Raw genomic sequence first — 16,121 nt, forward strand, 5'->3', positions numbered from 1 at the left:
TTTATCAATTTTAATAATAAATAAAGAAAAATAGATTTATAAAATGCATTCTTCCAAATAAAATAATTATTCTGAAAAAAGCTAAAAGTTGGGTTTCTCTTAACAAAAAACCTTTTTACAACCGATTCGTAAGATCACTTTACATCAAATTTCAATTCCCTCTCATGAACATGCTATAACCACTATTGACAATTTCAAATTCATCGTATTGAACTGACTTTTTTCCCAGTTACCAAAGATTTAAAAACAGAGAGAGGAAGAGTTTTCTAATTTTCCAATCATGAACACTTTAGTCAAAGATTGGTACACTTGACTCAAATGATAGAGCAACTAAACATAGAGAGAAGATCACTAAAGTAGTACATGCGCTCAATGCTTAATGGGAATATTAGGAGCATCAAAAATTAGTTGCTTCCCTATTATTGATTATCTTTCTCATTGCGGTGTGCACTTTGTAGACACTATTTTATTGAGTAAACATTGCACAATTCACCGTTCCGCTTGCTAGTCCTTATAACTGACTACTATAAGTAAATGAGCCAAGTACCATATAAAACAACCTCACAGATGCCTGCGTGCAACGTTATATAGGTAAACACTAACAGTCTCTATTGCTTGAATTTCAGCATTTACAATAAGAGAAATTCGAGCATTGGTTGTTTACAGTGATCACCTGGTGGCTGGAAAATGATCAAGGGGCTCTTCTCGGAACTCAGAAACAGCAGGTTATATACTACTTACACTTTATATACAACAATTCCCAGAGAAATGATCTTACAAGTTTGAGGAGCAACCCCCAGCAACCTCACAGACATCCCTTCGGCACAAAGGACATATCCTACATATACCAATTAAATGAAGAATTAAAATTTAGAAAAAAAAAAACCCGGGAGCTTTTCTCAAAAACTCTATACCTAGTTGCAGCATAGAAGCTTTAAGAGAAATATATAGATGATTACCCGTGAATTTCTTTCAGCCATTTGTCAATACATGACATGTGGAACTCATGACGGCAGGGGAGAACTCTTATTTTATCTCCCTCCTCGTACTCAACTAGACAAATATAACACCTATAATAGAACATAAGAGTAGGGGCAAGTGAGCAATAAAAGAAACAATTATTGAAGGAAAAATCTGTTAATGATTATTCACCTCACCCAACAAAAACCAACATAATTTGTCTTGAAAATCAATTAGTGCATCATATTATGGACTCACATTCTCAAGGAGTTACTAGAAAAATTGCAACAGGAGTTACAGAAGCATTAGAAGGAAAAATGTTCCATTTGTTTCATTTAGTTCTGCTTTCCTGGAATCATCTTTCAAAGGCTCTCAAGATCCAAGCAACTCTGTTCTGACAAGATATTTGCATGTTTTCTCCTTTTTTTGAAGAAATACATCCTTTTCTCCTATTGATAACTTTTGGTATTTGGTAGTAGCTTTTCTGAGTTCTTTTTTTCCGTGTCTCATCAAGAACTAGATGCTCGAGGGTATGTCTGCCGCTCTTGCTAAAGATCAGTAATTTTAGTCATCACTTGAACTGGCTGTTGGAAATATCAACTAACCCAAGGTCAAATCAGAGTTACTTCTGGTCACAAGATTGAGATTCCTACACTAGATATTATAGGTAGCTCAGCATGGTTTTATCAACAGTCAGATGACACATAACTTCAACACCTCAGGCCACATCATGAGACAGATCACGAGAACTGGCCTACACTACAGCCCACCCATGTAAATCCATGCCATTGGGAAGATTTCAAATTTACACAATGAAAACAGTTCCAAATATTTTTCAACTTCATCTAGAGTAGTAACATTGTGCCAGGTTACCCACCCACATAATCCATAACACCTATTTATTTACTTTACAGGACAGTTTAATTCCCTTGCATTATTTAAATTCCTAGCATCATTTACTTTTCTTGCCTCACTTATAATAAATATTTACTTTGGCTACAATATTTAGATTCCATGCAGAAATTACCTGTCCTCTATCACGACATGTCCTACAAATACTTGTACATATAAATTCCTGTTAACCCAGCAATGGTTCCCATTCTCACCCAGAGCTCATAGCCTCCATTGTATATTCTTACCTGGATATATACAACCCTCTTATTCAAACTAATAGTTTTACTTTGTTCACAAAAAATTTAGATGAATGCCCTGAGGATTCAACAAACTTACCATGGGGAATACTGGTCTCTTAACCCTCATCCCAATCTTCCAGAAGTTAGAATTACCTGATTCCAGGTAAATCCAAAGCTCTTAAAGTTAGTATGAAGAATAGAGTGATGCTATAAACACTCAAAATGCATGGATCCATTAACTGACACCAAGGGGTCTATCTCTTAACCCTCATCACAATTCTACAAGAAGTTAGAAGTACCTGAATCCAGATAAATCCAAAGCTCTTCAAGTTGGTATGGAGAATAGAGTGATGCTATAAACACTCAAAATGCATGGATCCATTAACTGACACCAAGGGTTTAATTATAACTAAGTACAATTGACGTGAGACCAGATTTTTCTTTATCAATTTGTCTAGGCTTTCAACAAATCTTCGAGACAAGCACAAGCCTGAACAGGGAACTGAATGTTGGATCAAACACTAGCATAACCCGACACCCATGTAACTGGCTTTTCATGAGCCATGTTAGTGCCTTTCACCGTTTCAAAAAAAAAAAAAAAAAGATTTGATGCCTTTTGCTATTTAACTTGGTCATTAATCACATAGCTAAGATTAATCAACCGGTGGAATTTTCCTAGCACAGCAGATCCATAGTAGGCACTTCAGACGCTGATATACAAGATACCAATAAGCTTTGAGAAGCAAACATAATGTAAATCAAGTTTTAGACAACTCCTAGCAAACAAAACATTGATCATGAAGTTACTACAAGTACTTTTGTTTAGAACTAAGAGTCAACCTTATGTTCAACAAGGTCGTGTTATAGGTGTTAGAATATAAGTTAGGGGTATTTTACCCTTGTGTTTCTTACCCCCAGTGCCAAACAACAGTGTAGGGAGTTTGCCTATAAGTCTGGCTTCTTTTTCTGTTTATTTTATGACTTTATGTTCAGTGTATTATGGACACATTTAGTAAGGGGCATTTCTGTCATTTAGTCCATTTTTCACGTTAGTTATATAAAGGCTGTTAGGAGTCGAGTTTAACCCCTAAAGAGAGCAGCTTCTCTCACGCTGCTTTCTCTTCTTTTATCTCTACTTTCTTTATCTCTTTTCTCTTTCGTTTCAATCTCAAACTTTTACAAGCTATAGAGTTAGAGCTTGGCGAGTTCTTCTCACAGTTGTTCTTCCCTCTTCTCAGGTATCGATCTGTGCAGGAGAATTCTTCATATAGTTCTTCTGATAATTGGATAAAATCAGAGTTTTCCTTTTCTCTTTCTGCTATAAGCATCTAGCTGATGGCTGCTACCACTGATTGAACACTTTAATATACAATTACTGCTCCTAGAGGGTCTTTTGATGGTTTTATACTAAAAAGCTGCCTGCATCACCTACGTTGTGCCCACATCATCCCTACGTCAGCCTTGTTGGTTGCTGTTCTTATATGTTTGATTGTTAATTTAGTGAACTTGAAGATAGCAGGCGTTGACTGCACGTTTAATAGTATACATTACTGATCTGTGACATCTTTAGGCCTTAATCTGCATGTTTAATAGCTGGTGTTAATTTGGTCTTGCACTAAATTAGCAAGACCAAGTCACTGCAACTTACTACATATCAGACTAAATTAGCAAGACCAAGTCTTTGCATTCCTTCCTTAACTAGAAATAGCAAGGTGAAGATAGTCATGAAACTTACTGGTCCATGTCATCTCCACTTTCAACTGTTGTGGTTCTTCTGTAACTCTTGAGAGGAAAGGAATTGACAATGGCTTCTGGGGCTGGTACTGATACCACTGAGAGAGACAGTGATACAGGTTGGCGATGAATTTCATCCAAGACCTACAGATTCAACAAAGAAATGAAACATAGAGCACGACAAAAGAAGAGAATATCTTACTAATTCAATCTCATCCACATTAAAAAAAAGAAAAAATCTAAAACAGTGTCTTCACCAAAAGTGGAAAAAGTTTGAAAGAAAACAGCATTATCGTCAAGTTGACATTCCTGATCAGTTCCTTAAAGATAAAGGTAAAAAAACAATTTAACTCGACAATCCCTCGACATTTTCAGTTGAATTTAGAAGAGAATGAACAATGTACGACTAGATCAACCCATCATTTGCAAGCTCTTCCCTAGCAATACCAGAGTGGGTCCAAATCAACATCATAATTCATGTGAGTAACTCTGACAAGAATTCATCCACAAGATGGATATTTAAGTGGAAATAAAAATTTTAACTTTAACAGTTCAGGAAACTATAAATTCTGCAGACCCTTGTTATCTGTTAAAGAGCATTAAAGTTAGTCTACTAAAAATGGTGAAATACTTGCCTCAAATAAGGCTTCAGCCAACATGACTATTCGAGAAATACTTGCACGGGTGCTGGGCTCTTCAGACATTAAAAATGCCTCACATGAGCATGTTCCATCGAGATGAAGCCCAGAAGCACAAAAAGGAGTTCTTCCTCTATTCTCATCAAGACTACCCCGAAGTCTTTCCCAGAACTGCAGAGGTAAATCTGTTTATTACTTCTAAGAATGTAGATAGTTGCAGGAAGGAAGAGAAAAATAGTATTTTATTTTATTTTTGAACGGTAGGAGCAAAATAGTATTGATTGATAAAATAGTAAGTTTGAAGGATAAGAAACCAGAGGTGTAGATCCACATACTCCTTGATATTGAAGGATCATAGTCCAGATATGAAGGAAAGGAAAAACAGAGAATAAGATCAGAACCTAGTTATTACATTGGAAAGTTAGAGAGGAACCTTTTAAAATGACAAAGTCTGTCTATAAAACAATAAAAAGATTTACCATTACATACACTGCATGCAGCAATTAAGTTGGATTTCGTTTCCCAGATAGGAAATAAAGATGCAATGGAAACAGTGCCAAAACAATAGAGCACGTTGAGAAGTTTTCTTTGATTCCAAAATAACAGTATCTAAATCTAAACCAGAAGGAAAAGAAACCAGAGAAGTATGACAGATACATATTGTTTTTCAGAAGAAGCATGACAGATATATGTTGGTTTTTAGAAGAAGCATAACAGATATATTAAGAGTTTGATGCCTGAAACAAATACTAAGGCTCTAAAAAAATTTTAGCTGTAGAACGAACCTCCCAAATGATGAAATGCTGGATAAAGAGCAACAAGGAAAAAAAGGGACATGAGAAAGAATCACCTGAGATCTTGAATGCCATCTTCTTTCATAAGGAGCTCGGCCTCTACTGCTCAGATATCCGGAATCATCTCCAAATCCATTATTAAGAACATCACCATTGACATCAAACAGCCATCTGTCGTGAGATCCCACCAGATCATCAGTATCCTCAGTTGAGAAAACTAGTGATGGGGATCCACTATGTCGTCTAGAACTTCGTCTTGAAAACGCATCCCAAAACAGCCTTCTACTATTCCGCCTTGCCTCTTGACTACTTATTTCAGTAGAAGAACTAGGAGGTAAAATACTGGAAGAGATACTCACCACATCCACGTGGAGGACATCTTCATTTCCATGATGCCTGCTCACAACAGGACTCGTAGATGAAGCTACTTGGTCAGACTGGTCTGTCCCAGTAAATTGCCAATTCACAGGCACATTTGGAACAGAACTTGAACCAGAATTCTGTGGAGGTACCAAAGTTTCATTAGAGTGATTTTCTGTGGATGAGTCACCAACCTCTACTAGTGACCCACGACTCTGGACTTCTTTGGAGGTACTGCCTGTCTCATTTGTTCTTTCCCAAAAGGAGTTAATCATTTCACCAGTATTTGACTGAGATGGAACCAGTTCTTTGCTTTCAGAAATAAATTTCCTCATACTACTCATTTGGGGACTTCTTGAACCATTTAAATCCTCAAGAATATTATTTGTACCATCCTGCTGCATTATGTTTCTATCTACAGAACTGGAGGCATCATCAGAAGACAAAATTAAAGAGGATTCCAGTGCAAAGCAATTGGAACTAGCTGATGCTTCCACAGGAGCATCTTTTATCTGCAATTAACGAGATTCGTTCAGTATTAGCAATTATTCAGGCATATAAACAGGAAAAAAAATGATATTATGCCCAAAAAAAATAAAAAATACTTGTTCAAAACAATACCATAACACCAAGGGATCTATTTGGTTTCCCACAAGCAAGAGTACTTAAAATATGGAAACCTGCCAAGGATTATCTGGTAGGATAATCTCTATGTTGCCCTCAATTCACCCAATACTTCACTTGCAAGTTTGTTTGCCCATCATTGGTCACACAAGCACCTTTTGCTCCAAGACATGAACTAACTTCACCTATCGTTTTGTACAAGACTTGAGCCTCAGACTAGCAAGGTAACAATATCCATCAAGATGAAGGAAACTGAACCAAGAACTTCTGCTCTCATTGACTTCACCAAATAGCACTCAAAGCTAATTCCCCCCATTATTAACCATGATAACAATATTTATTTTCACTTATGACTTAAATAACTCCAATTTCATTCACCATCGAACTATTTTTTATCCGGTAAATCATATGCTCAATTGCAACTCAAAATGTCTGAGAACATAAATTGCAAAAAGACTGTCCAATAATGTAGAAGTATGATGAAATACTTCAGCATCAACTGCTTACTGAATAAACATTAATTGATCAAACTGAAGAACCATCAAGGTGAATGGCCTTCCTTCAGAATCATCTACTTTTGATAGAAGAAAATAGTGGAAGTGTCAAACTTGATTGCAATGCTACTGCCTTCGGTGATGAAGAAAGTAGGAACTTACAGCACAGTCTTGCTATCATTCCTTCTTGATCAAACGGACAATTGTTTGATCACATAGAGGCAATAAAAAATAGTCACTTACTCCAAAAGGGTCTTCAGAGGTAAGCAACTTGTACACTAAATCACAACTTCAGATTTAACCATTCAAAATGTCATTGTATGGACATATTTAACTAGAAAGAAAGCATGCTTAGTTCAATCATCAGTTCGTATTATCCTTTATCTCTGAGAATTGCTCATAGAATTATAGTTTTGTCCCAACTTCATTAGTGCTTGACACGTGAATCTCCTCCACCATTCTACTCTATCCTTAACTGACTCCATCTCTGCGTTACCCTTCTTTTAAGTGTTTCATCAATTCCATCAGTGTAATGTGTATTAATATAAAAATATAACTACATGCTTGAGCATCAGCTTCCTACCACAAAAATGTCAAAGGAAAACACTGTGAAGTTGAGATTTGGAGTCCTTTTCCTAGAAGATGAGAATTTGCAGTGGCTACAAATGTCAAATGTCCGGATAATATCAACAGTGAAGAAGCGGGTGAAACGATTAAAACAACTATGAAAGAAGAACATGCAAAAACTATACTTAGTCCAACTTTTTTTAAACAATCGAATAACCTAATTAAACCTCCTGCTAAAAAACCCAGCATGTGAATTGAAAAACCTTGGCCGAAAATCTTCACATGACTCACATCCCACCGCGTCAAACAAGACAACATAAGCCAAACGGATTGCTGTACCGTTTCTTCCAGTTGAGCAACAATTCACAAAAAGGAAATACACCGTCATAACTTTTAAGGAAATTTAAAAATAATTTATATTTCAAGATTTCTATAGCTCTCTGATTCCGATAGGATCCACAAGAACCAACGGGCACGATAAAAGAAACAAGACTTCCAATCCCCAAAAGAGATAAAAATACTGAAATTTATTTTCATTTTTAAAAAATTTCCGGCGGTCTATGTTACCTCATCCGGAGCGCGAGAACGAGAGCCTCCGCAGACGAAAGCGGCGAGAAGACGCTTGCCACCGCGGAGTCGCGGCGACCGCGGCTTCAATCGACTACCACCGGAGCCCATCTCTCGTCCGCACGCTTACACCCGGAAGAGAATAATTTTTTCAGATTGGGAGAAGTGGAGGAACACCCAACCAAAGCTTGTCCGTCAAATCCGCTTTTTCATTTCAAACCCGCCTTATATACGTTCCTACTCGCTTTCGCTCGTGCAAGCTGGAGAGAGCGATGACAAGACCCTTCACACAGCACTACTACCCACCGGCCACCGGCCACCGGCCACAATTAGATCCTTTTTCTGTTTTCTGTTTTCTGTTTTTTATATTTCCCATTTTCAGTTAACTTTAAACTTTGAATTAATAATAATAATAATAATAAACTCAATTCAAAACCCACGGCAGCATCTCCATCGCTCTTCTTATTTTACACTTATAATATCATAAAAATATAAACCATATACTAAAAACTATGAATGCCATTTTATTTTAATATTCTAAAGTTTTTATGTGACAGTTTGGAACTTGGTTCATCGGAAGATCAAGGCCCACTGAATCTTGTTACAAATTTGCTGGTTCGATATTGTCAAAATATCTTGTCTAATTATATGCATGTCAGCCATTTGTCAGTCACTAAAAGCCTCTCGTATCATTTTGGTGCAAGTGTGTTCAGAACGAGGCTACCACCCAACCTTCCTCGTGGGTTCTCTGTTCTTTCCTTACAGTGGGAAGAATCAAAGGGAAAATCAACCTCAGACTTCAATAAGATCTTTTGGCTGTCAGTAACATGCCCACACTGCATGTGACAAAAGCACACCCTTGTTTCCTCAATAACAACAACAGCCTTACATTTTGGCCCGTGACTTCCGTCGTTTGTACCAAAGAGCGATCATGGCAGCCATGGCTCAACGATACAAGCAATGAACTCGCTTTCGTTTCTGGGCGCGGATTACTTTTTTTTTTGGTAAAGAAAATCCGGGGAGACGGTGCTCATGTGCTATAATTGGAGCGAATATCATCTACAGTAGGTTGTTACTTAGTTTATTGAGACGATCATTCTTCCTCTGCGTTTCCGATGCTTCTGGCTCAATATTTTAAAGGGGATCGGAGTTGTGGTTTTCTGGGATTCAGCGATGAGAAGATTGAACACTCAGAATGTCGGTGAATTGGTTTTTGTTTCTTTTATCGGAAGGAGATCTTTGGCGTCAAATCCGGTTTGGTGAATGTTTCCTTGGTAAGATTAGACTAAAAAGAGAAAGAAAGAAAACAGTGGTTTGGGCCTCATTAGCTTTTTCTTCTTTATAAAAAAATGACTTTGTCTTCTTTATTAGAATCACTTTTTCACTTTTACACAACTTTTTTTTGGACTTTTTAGCTTTCTCCAGAGTTTTTGCTCTTGAGATAAGAACAAGAGCAGGAAAAGTTCTTTCTTTTCTAAGATTTACGATAAGTGATTTCATGAAAATGGAAAAAATTCTCAGCAAGTCAATGCAAGTAGGCCGAAGAGTGGATCAAATGATGCGGATCGGATCAGTGAAACTCATGATGTAGATCTTGAAGAGTTCTGTGGTATCTGGAAAGATGAAGATTGATATGAGCTATTCAGATAGTTGAAACACTCATTGTGAGTATCTAATGAGTGAGCTTGCAATTCTAAGTGAGCAATAATTGGTCTCCTTTTTCAACCATTTGAAGAAGCTGATTGGTTGGGTTCAGAAATTTAACAGTAATGTTATTTATCGCCTTCACCATACGAGCTCTGATACCATGAAAAGATTCAATTAATCGATGAGGTTACAGTTTCTAAAACAATAATTTTAGCTTAAACCAATGATTTTAAAATGTTTAGTTTGTCACTCTAGTGGTTTAAGAGGATATTTCCTATTTTTAAGGGAGCTTAATGCGTAGATGAGATATTCAAATTAAGATGATTAAAAGCTGAATATCACTTTCGATGATAAAATCATACTCTGGTTGAAAAAGACAAGAAGACATTCCTCATGGAAGATTAAAGAATTTCTTGTAAGACATTCATCACACTTGATGATCATCAAGATCATACACAACAGACAGTTCAACATACACATACCCACCACCACTAGATCTTCTATAATCATCTCCCCTCTATTCCATAGCAGGAAAATTAGAACCGACAAATTTCATCTAACCCGGTGATTTCCAGAAGCCACAGTTCCATCTAACCCATCGTCGATGAATTCCAGAATGGATTCTGGTTCAGGTCATGGAAGAAAGCTGACTCAAGCTTGTCGTCGTAGAAGGGATTATTTGCATAGGATCTGTTGCTATTACCATTAAATTAGTATTCATCTTCCTCTGTTTTCGCTATTCCTCTTCTCCAAAAGCGATCCATTTCCAGAAGCCACAGTTCCATCTAACCCATCGTAGATGAATTCCAGAAGGGATTCTGGTTCATGTCATGGAAGAAAGCTGACTCGGGCTTGTCGTCGTAGAAGGCATTCTTTGCATAGGATTTGTTGCTATTACGATTAAAATAGTATTCATCTTCCTCTGTGCGACTCCCAAAAGATGGAGAAGTAGAGAAGAGATTAGGATGGCTGTTCTCGTTTTCCTCTTCTCCAAAAGCGACCCATCTTGCTGAACTGAGACGTCGCTTCTCCCATGCTGCATTCCGCAGAGTCTCCATGTCACCCACATGCTCTTTGAACTCCTTTCTCACTACATCTAGCACAACTTCTCCGTTCCTGTCACACCATGATCTGCAAAGAGAGAAAATTATTTCTTAGTGATGCCCCGAGATCCTAATGGATGGAACAATTCTTAAACCTAGATAACACAGAAGCTGTTTGATCCCATTGAGACCGAAATTTGGTCAAGTTTGTTTTGACCTTTCCTCCCCACGATCTCATCTGGGATTTCCATTTGAAAAGCTGTAACCTGATGTTCCGTGAATGGGAGAAACATCTCTACCCGAATCTAATACTAGTAAATTATCATGGAGTTCTAAGATCATGTATTTTACTTTGGGAAGAACTTCTTCAGGTCGGTTTTATCAACAGGAAGCCTAGTTGAAATCGCCTCAATCTGTTCATCTCTGACAAAAGCAGACAACAGAAAAAGGAAAAACAGTAAGTTGCTAAGTTGGTGAAAGAAATTGAACAGGTTTTCTTTAAGCTCGGGGTAAACGACGAACGAGAAGCAAAGGTTCGGATTTCCCGCAGATAGTTCCCCTTGGATTCTTGACAGCTCCTCCTTTATGTTGTCTCCCAGCACCTTCGTCACACAGGAGAAAAAGTAAGACAACCAAATATTCTTCGTACTGGCGCATAGAATTGAATTTAAGCAATTCACGTTCCCTACCTTGTCAATGAAGAAATCTGATCCGAAGCCGTCAGAAAGTATCTTTTTCTTGACCAGCTTCGTATTGGGTCCTTCTCCCATTGGACTTGCTACGAGCACTGAGGTCGAGGGAACAGCGTCTGATCTCTCCCCTGGTGGCAAATAAGGAACTGTGGATTCATCTTCTGAACTACACTTTTTCCATTTCTTGAAACTCCACTGCTTTTTAGGTGACTTTTCCACCTTTTCTTCAACTCCAGAGACGTTATCACCACCAAACAGAGACCGAAGGGGTTTCTTCTTCGTCCTATCAGTGCCTCTTTCTTTCTCGGTCTTTATGGGGTGAGGTGGTGACCTCTCTGGCATAAGATCTGATGATTGGTTCTCAAGCATGGGTTTCTCTTTGAAACAGTCAGACATGTTTGTTTCAGTGTTAGTGAAAGGCTCATAAGCATCTGTAGAACTTACTGCTACAGCATGTTTCATTCCCTTGGTTTTAGGCGTCTTGTAGGGTGAAGCAGCACTGATCGTGGAAACAGCTCCCTTGATCTGTTTCAAAGGGGACCTATGCTTTGCCTTGTTCTTTGACGATTCGCTTTCTTTACCGATCAAGCTCTGTTCATCTTTAATATCGATGACTGTCCACTCTTCCTCAGTGTTTGTTACTGTAGGGCAAGCGGCTATCACATCTCGGCTATCAATTTCTGCTCCTTGAAGGGCAAGCCTCTGTACCAAAGGCCTTTTGGAGGAATGGTACTCGTCATCAGAAATGCATTTTGCATATAACAGCTCCTAAGCAAAGGAACGACCCATTTGCGTGAGAGGGGAACGGGGGTGAAACGCAATTATCTTGACTGAGAATTTATCAATCACCGAGTAGTGATTTATCTATGCAAATATGAACAAAAGATACATCTGGCCATTATATGATGCACCGAAGAGCTATTGCACACAAACAAAATTCTATTTGACAATGCACCAGATACAGAAGGAGAGGAATAATAAGTTAGAAGAGACATTGAACGGTGTAATTTCTTGATAGCAGAAAGTAAAGATGAACTAAATTGCTACTTCCAAGACACGATCCTTACCTGCAAATACTGCAGTTTGTCTCGAATGATCATGGCGGGTTCGTGATCGATAGGGGAGGCAACCAGAGTTTCGAGCAGTTGAGCTCGGAACGCCGAAACTTCGCTTTCTGGCAAGATCCCCTCCTTGTGGAGACCAATCAGGTTAAGGATCTTGTGAAACGTCTCTTGATGCCATTTGAAGTTCTCTGCCTGCTGTTTGGCAAGGTTTTGCTCAGCAGCAGCTATGGCAGTCAATCTCTTCTTCTTGAGGGAAAAAGGGAGGATGTTTTTACAAATGGAGGTGATTGAATCTTGAAAGGAGGAATAGTAAGTGGGAGTGTACGTGTACACCATTTTTCTTCTACGAGCTATTGATCAGATCCACCTGCAATCGTTGCCTGTGGCAAATTTTCTGGATCTTACCGAGGATGGAGAAGATGAGCTAATTGAGCACCGATCTTTGGTGGGATTAAGGGTTCTGTTTTTTGCTTTGTCGTCTTTTCCCGTTTATTCCACATTGAAAAGACCTTGTGGTGATGGTGGGTGACCGTTTAAATTTGAAAAACAATGGGGCCCAACGGTCACCATAACTAGCCGTTGTGGCAGTTCTTTGGACTCCCGTCCGAAATACGAAACAGCCGCTAGGTACTAACTGTTGCTTCAGTGAAGCCCATTATGCGGAAACAACCCAGATAACGACTGTATAAGCCAAGTTGATAGGCCCATAATGGACGTGGACTCCTGAGCCGGAAATGTCGATGGATCAGATCCCTTAATCAAGAGATTTGTCTGTATGCATTAGTTAGGTGGTCTTATCAATGTGTCACATCTCACTAGTAGGTGTTCATGGATGACACAATATAAGGGTTTGTTTCGAATGATCAAATTCTCATATTATTCTCATAAATAATTAGTAAAATTAAGATAATGATCAAATTCTTTACTATTTTCCATGTGATTTCAAACAGTCCTAAGGATTTTAACGTGGATTTCTGTAGTTTTCTAGACTCCCAATCTGGGATCGGCTACTAGGAGAGAGCGAGAGAGAGAGAGAGAGAGAGAGTTGAAAGAAAGAACTCGCTTCCGACGATATCAAAACAAAAATTTCAAGGCTTGTGATGTTTTAAGTTATTATCAGATATACCTAGGAACTACGAGAAGATTCCTCTCCTGCAATAAGGGCAATTGGTATTTTCTTCGATCCATGGCACCAGACACCTCGAGTGGAACCTATGATAACACGGGAGATCCACCAGGAGCTCCTGTGGCTTGAACCCTTCTAAGCAGACTGCACATTCTTCCTGCTTCAATCCATCCCGTCTTAGCTTTCCCCAGCAGAATATGCTCCATCTTTTCTTCTTCGTGCCGAGGAGCTTCTGTAGATTACTCACGGCGCCGCTGTTGTCCACGGATTTGATAGCCCCAGCACTGTTACACCTGTATTTTAAATGGGAAGAGAGAAAATTGAGTCTATGCAGCAGTACTAGAGGATATTAAAACTGGACGAACTCGTAAGATTTGCTGAACAGCTTCAGTTTTTACCTTGTGGGCTGTGGCTTTCTTTGGCTTCTCAACCTTTCGTCCAGTCTCTCCCTGGCTTCTCTGGCAGCGTATCCAAGTTTCTGAGTGTGAAGTTCTTGGCTGGAGACACTCCTTTGCTGCTTTTGTTAATGGTACAAGTTGAGAAAACCCACAAATTTACAGAAAGAAGAAATTATCATGTTAGAAGAAGAAGTGGAGGAAAGAGGAGGTGCGTTCGAGCTATCAATAATTCAGTACCAAAGAATTAGCACTTAGATGGGCTTCATGGTTGCTGGCGTACAAGCAAAAGGAAGACCGTCTGGTACAGCTTTTGGCGACTCCACTCATGGTGTCCATGGATCCTCCTTGATGGAACCGCCGCCTCCGAGCACACTCCACTCCAGGTAACATGCCTGCCATGGTAATCAAAAGCAGAAACAAACCCAGAGAAAAATAAACTCAAATAAAACAGGCCGGAGACAATTTATCTAGCTAGCTGCTATCTGAATACCATCTCCATCCACGGAGGACGGAGACCCAATATTTGTTCTCTTTCCAGAAAAAAAAACATCTGAGATTCATGCCCGAAGGCTCCAATACCTGTTTCTTAACTAATAGAACTCAACCCATATCGCATGATGTCCACAAAAAAACACAATTTATCATCAGAAAATGAACCACAAGCCATGGCCGACAAAGTTGGGCCCTCTTATTGAAGGAGTATGACTACCACCTCAGCCGTCACTTCAGAGATGAGACCCACGACGAAGAAATCTGATGCAATTATTTGAAGGGGAGTTTGGCATCGTTTTGATATTTTGTTTCTGTAATCCGACCCGCAGTAACGTCGTCGGCTGGACAAGAGCTCCGGGAGAGGGTGGAACGTGGTGGTGGGTCTGTGTAGAAATAACACTTCTACCAGGAAAATGTTTTCTTGGCAGAAGTTAATATTTTGCTAGTAGAAACTTCTCACCACGGAAATTTTGTTACCGATTTTGCTGGCTCGTTCTGCTAGAGACTTTGGCCAATGAATTTCATACTTTGCTATGATTCACTAGTCGAAAATAAGACTTCAATTTCAGTGTATATTCTCATTTACATCATCGACTTAAATAGCCATTTTACAGACTATACACGGAAAAATTACGAGTCATTATGGGGATTACAGACAGTTTATATAATTACAGGATTTACGGAATATTTATAGGGGAAGAAATCTCAGAGGAAATCTCAACATGACTTCTAATAGGGATGATAGAAATTCGTCGGATAGATCTCCTACCAACAAATTTGAAATTTATTGGGCTATGATTCTTCCTAAGATTGGCATGTTCGCCTTTCAAATTGAGTGTTTTTTCAGACATAGGCCATTTTTTCGGTGTATAAAGTTTTGTGATATAGTTAAGAGTGATTTTCTTTTCTCATATATTTGTTTTGTCTAAGCTAGGTCTTTGTGTGCATTTAATCTCCAACTTAGAGTAAGAAGTAGAATAAGTATTATAAGGAAAGACGTAGTTGAGAGAAGCAAATCATGAAAATAAATTATATGACCAACAATGAAAAATTCCACGAGTTGTGGTCAAAAGTATCCAAAGGGGATTAAAGAACCAAAGTATTCAAGAAAGAAAATTTCTTAAATAAATTCGCTGGCAAAAATTCAAAATAAACATTTTAAATAATAATATATTAAAATAATGTTGATTTTTGCTAATGAATTTGACTTTCTCAAGTAGAAGATTTATCCGATGAATAGGGCATGAGAAAGAAGTCTATTCAGTATTTTAAGAATTAACTCCCAAAAAAAAAAAAAAACCTTTTGGGTGAAAAAGACTTGACTCAGGTGGATGTTAGACACACTCTTGTTATTCGATGGGAAATGTTATGTAAAAATGAAATTGAAATTGTAAGAAACAAAAAGCACAAATCAATTGTATGCGGTTCAATCTTAAGAGCCTATCCATAGACGCAAAAAGAGAGGAAAATTTTCTATTGAATTAGAATGGTTTTTTTTACATCAAGTCGAGTCAAGATTGAACTTGTGCATGTTTGAGCTTGGCTTGACTTTAAGACTTCAAGTTCGAGCCCAATGTTGAGCCTTAAATTGAACATAAGCTCGAGTTCAAAAATTTTAAATGAGTTCCAACTTGAGCTTGAACCAAGTTCAAACTCAACATACATTTAAAACTACAAAAAAAAACGAGAAAAATAAATTGAGAAAATTTGGTGATGAACTCAATACCATTGAACTACACGCTATTGTAAAAGAGTCCAAAACTTTACAATAGAGCATACTAATGTATA

At 38.3% G+C, this 16,121-nt stretch overlaps 3 protein-coding genes across 6 annotated transcripts; all 3 read right to left on the bottom strand.

The window, feature by feature from the left end:
• Nucleotides 1-549: 549 nt before the first annotated feature.
• On the bottom strand, nucleotides 550-8,052 carry LOC137950142 (uncharacterized). Of its 4 annotated transcripts, none has more exons than XM_068796529.1 (6): nucleotides 7,872-8,052; nucleotides 5,316-6,131; nucleotides 4,463-4,636; nucleotides 3,829-3,971; nucleotides 960-1,070; nucleotides 550-838 (listed from the first exon to the last, which is right to left on the bottom strand). In XM_068796529.1, the coding sequence occupies exons 1-6, from the start codon at nucleotides 7,980-7,982 to the stop codon at nucleotides 775-777; spliced, it is 1,419 nt and encodes a 472-aa protein (XP_068652630.1). In that variant the 5' UTR covers nucleotides 7,983-8,052; the 3' UTR covers nucleotides 550-774. The 4 variants fall into 4 exon arrangements, 1 of the variants encoding a protein (XP_068652630.1); XR_011111920.1 differs by lacking the exon at nucleotides 550-838 and adding an exon at nucleotides 2,191-2,246 and having other exon boundaries at nucleotides 983-1,070; XR_011111921.1 differs by lacking the exons at nucleotides 550-838; nucleotides 960-1,070 and adding exons at nucleotides 1,997-2,099; nucleotides 2,191-2,246.
• A 1,833-nt stretch (nucleotides 8,053-9,885) lies between these two features.
• On the bottom strand, nucleotides 9,886-13,103 carry LOC137950014 (uncharacterized). Its single transcript, XM_068796348.1, has 5 exons — nucleotides 12,321-13,103; nucleotides 11,251-12,021; nucleotides 11,084-11,163; nucleotides 10,913-10,984; nucleotides 9,886-10,649 (listed from the first exon to the last, which is right to left on the bottom strand). The coding sequence occupies exons 1-5, from the start codon at nucleotides 12,651-12,653 to the stop codon at nucleotides 10,304-10,306; spliced, it is 1,602 nt and encodes a 533-aa protein (XP_068652449.1). The 5' UTR covers nucleotides 12,654-13,103; the 3' UTR covers nucleotides 9,886-10,303.
• A 259-nt stretch (nucleotides 13,104-13,362) lies between these two features.
• On the bottom strand, nucleotides 13,363-14,414 carry LOC137950015 (probable E3 ubiquitin-protein ligase RHY1A). Its single transcript, XM_068796349.1, has 3 exons — nucleotides 14,079-14,414; nucleotides 13,842-13,957; nucleotides 13,363-13,736 (listed from the first exon to the last, which is right to left on the bottom strand). Exons 1-3 carry the CDS (start codon nucleotides 14,238-14,240, stop codon nucleotides 13,451-13,453), a joined length of 564 nt encoding a protein of 187 aa, XP_068652450.1. The 5' UTR covers nucleotides 14,241-14,414; the 3' UTR covers nucleotides 13,363-13,450.
• Between the last annotated feature and the right edge of the window lie 1,707 nt (nucleotides 14,415-16,121).

Source organism: Aristolochia californica, unplaced genomic scaffold (genome assembly GCF_029961685.1).
Source record: "Aristolochia californica isolate CCGP_79_NKW_82.1479 unplaced genomic scaffold, dmAriCali1.0.hap1 SCAF_14, whole genome shotgun sequence".
NCBI lineage: Eukaryota > Viridiplantae > Streptophyta > Magnoliopsida > Piperales > Aristolochiaceae > Aristolochia > Aristolochia californica.

What these genes read in the sequence shown, in the direction of transcription:
- LOC137950015 (XM_068796349.1), bottom strand. Translation starts at nt 14,240, where the DNA reads ATGGCAGGCATGTTACCTGGAGTGGAGTGTGCTCGGAGGCGGCGGTTC. An exon ending in ATCTAAGTGCTAATTCTTTG is followed by an intron (nt 13,958 to 14,078) that starts GTACTGAATTAT and finishes TAACAAAAGCAG; the next exon opens with CAAAGGAGTGTCTCCAGCCA. An exon ending in AGAAAGCCACAGCCCACAAG is followed by an intron (nt 13,737 to 13,841) that starts GTAAAAACTGAA and finishes TTTAAAATACAG; the next exon opens with GTGTAACAGTGCTGGGGCTA.
- LOC137950142 (XM_068796529.1), bottom strand. Translation starts at nt 7,982, where the DNA reads ATGGGCTCCGGTGGTAGTCGATTGAAGCCGCGGTCGCCGCGACTCCGC. An exon ending in GATGGCATTCAAGATCTCAG is followed by an intron (nt 4,637 to 5,315) that starts GTGATTCTTTCT and finishes TTACCTCTGCAG; the next exon opens with TTCTGGGAAAGACTTCGGGG. An exon ending in AGTGGAGATGACATGGACCA is followed by an intron (nt 1,071 to 3,828) that starts GTAAGTTTCATG and finishes GTTCTATTATAG; the next exon opens with GTGTTATATTTGTCTAGTTG.
- LOC137950014 (XM_068796348.1), bottom strand. Translation starts at nt 12,653, where the DNA reads ATGGTGTACACGTACACTCCCACTTACTATTCCTCCTTTCAAGATTCA. An exon ending in ACAAACTGCAGTATTTGCAG is followed by an intron (nt 12,022 to 12,320) that starts GTAAGGATCGTG and finishes TCCTTTGCTTAG; the next exon opens with GAGCTGTTATATGCAAAATG. An exon ending in AATCCGAACCTTTGCTTCTC is followed by an intron (nt 10,985 to 11,083) that starts GTTCGTCGTTTA and finishes TGCTTTTGTCAG; the next exon opens with AGATGAACAGATTGAGGCGA.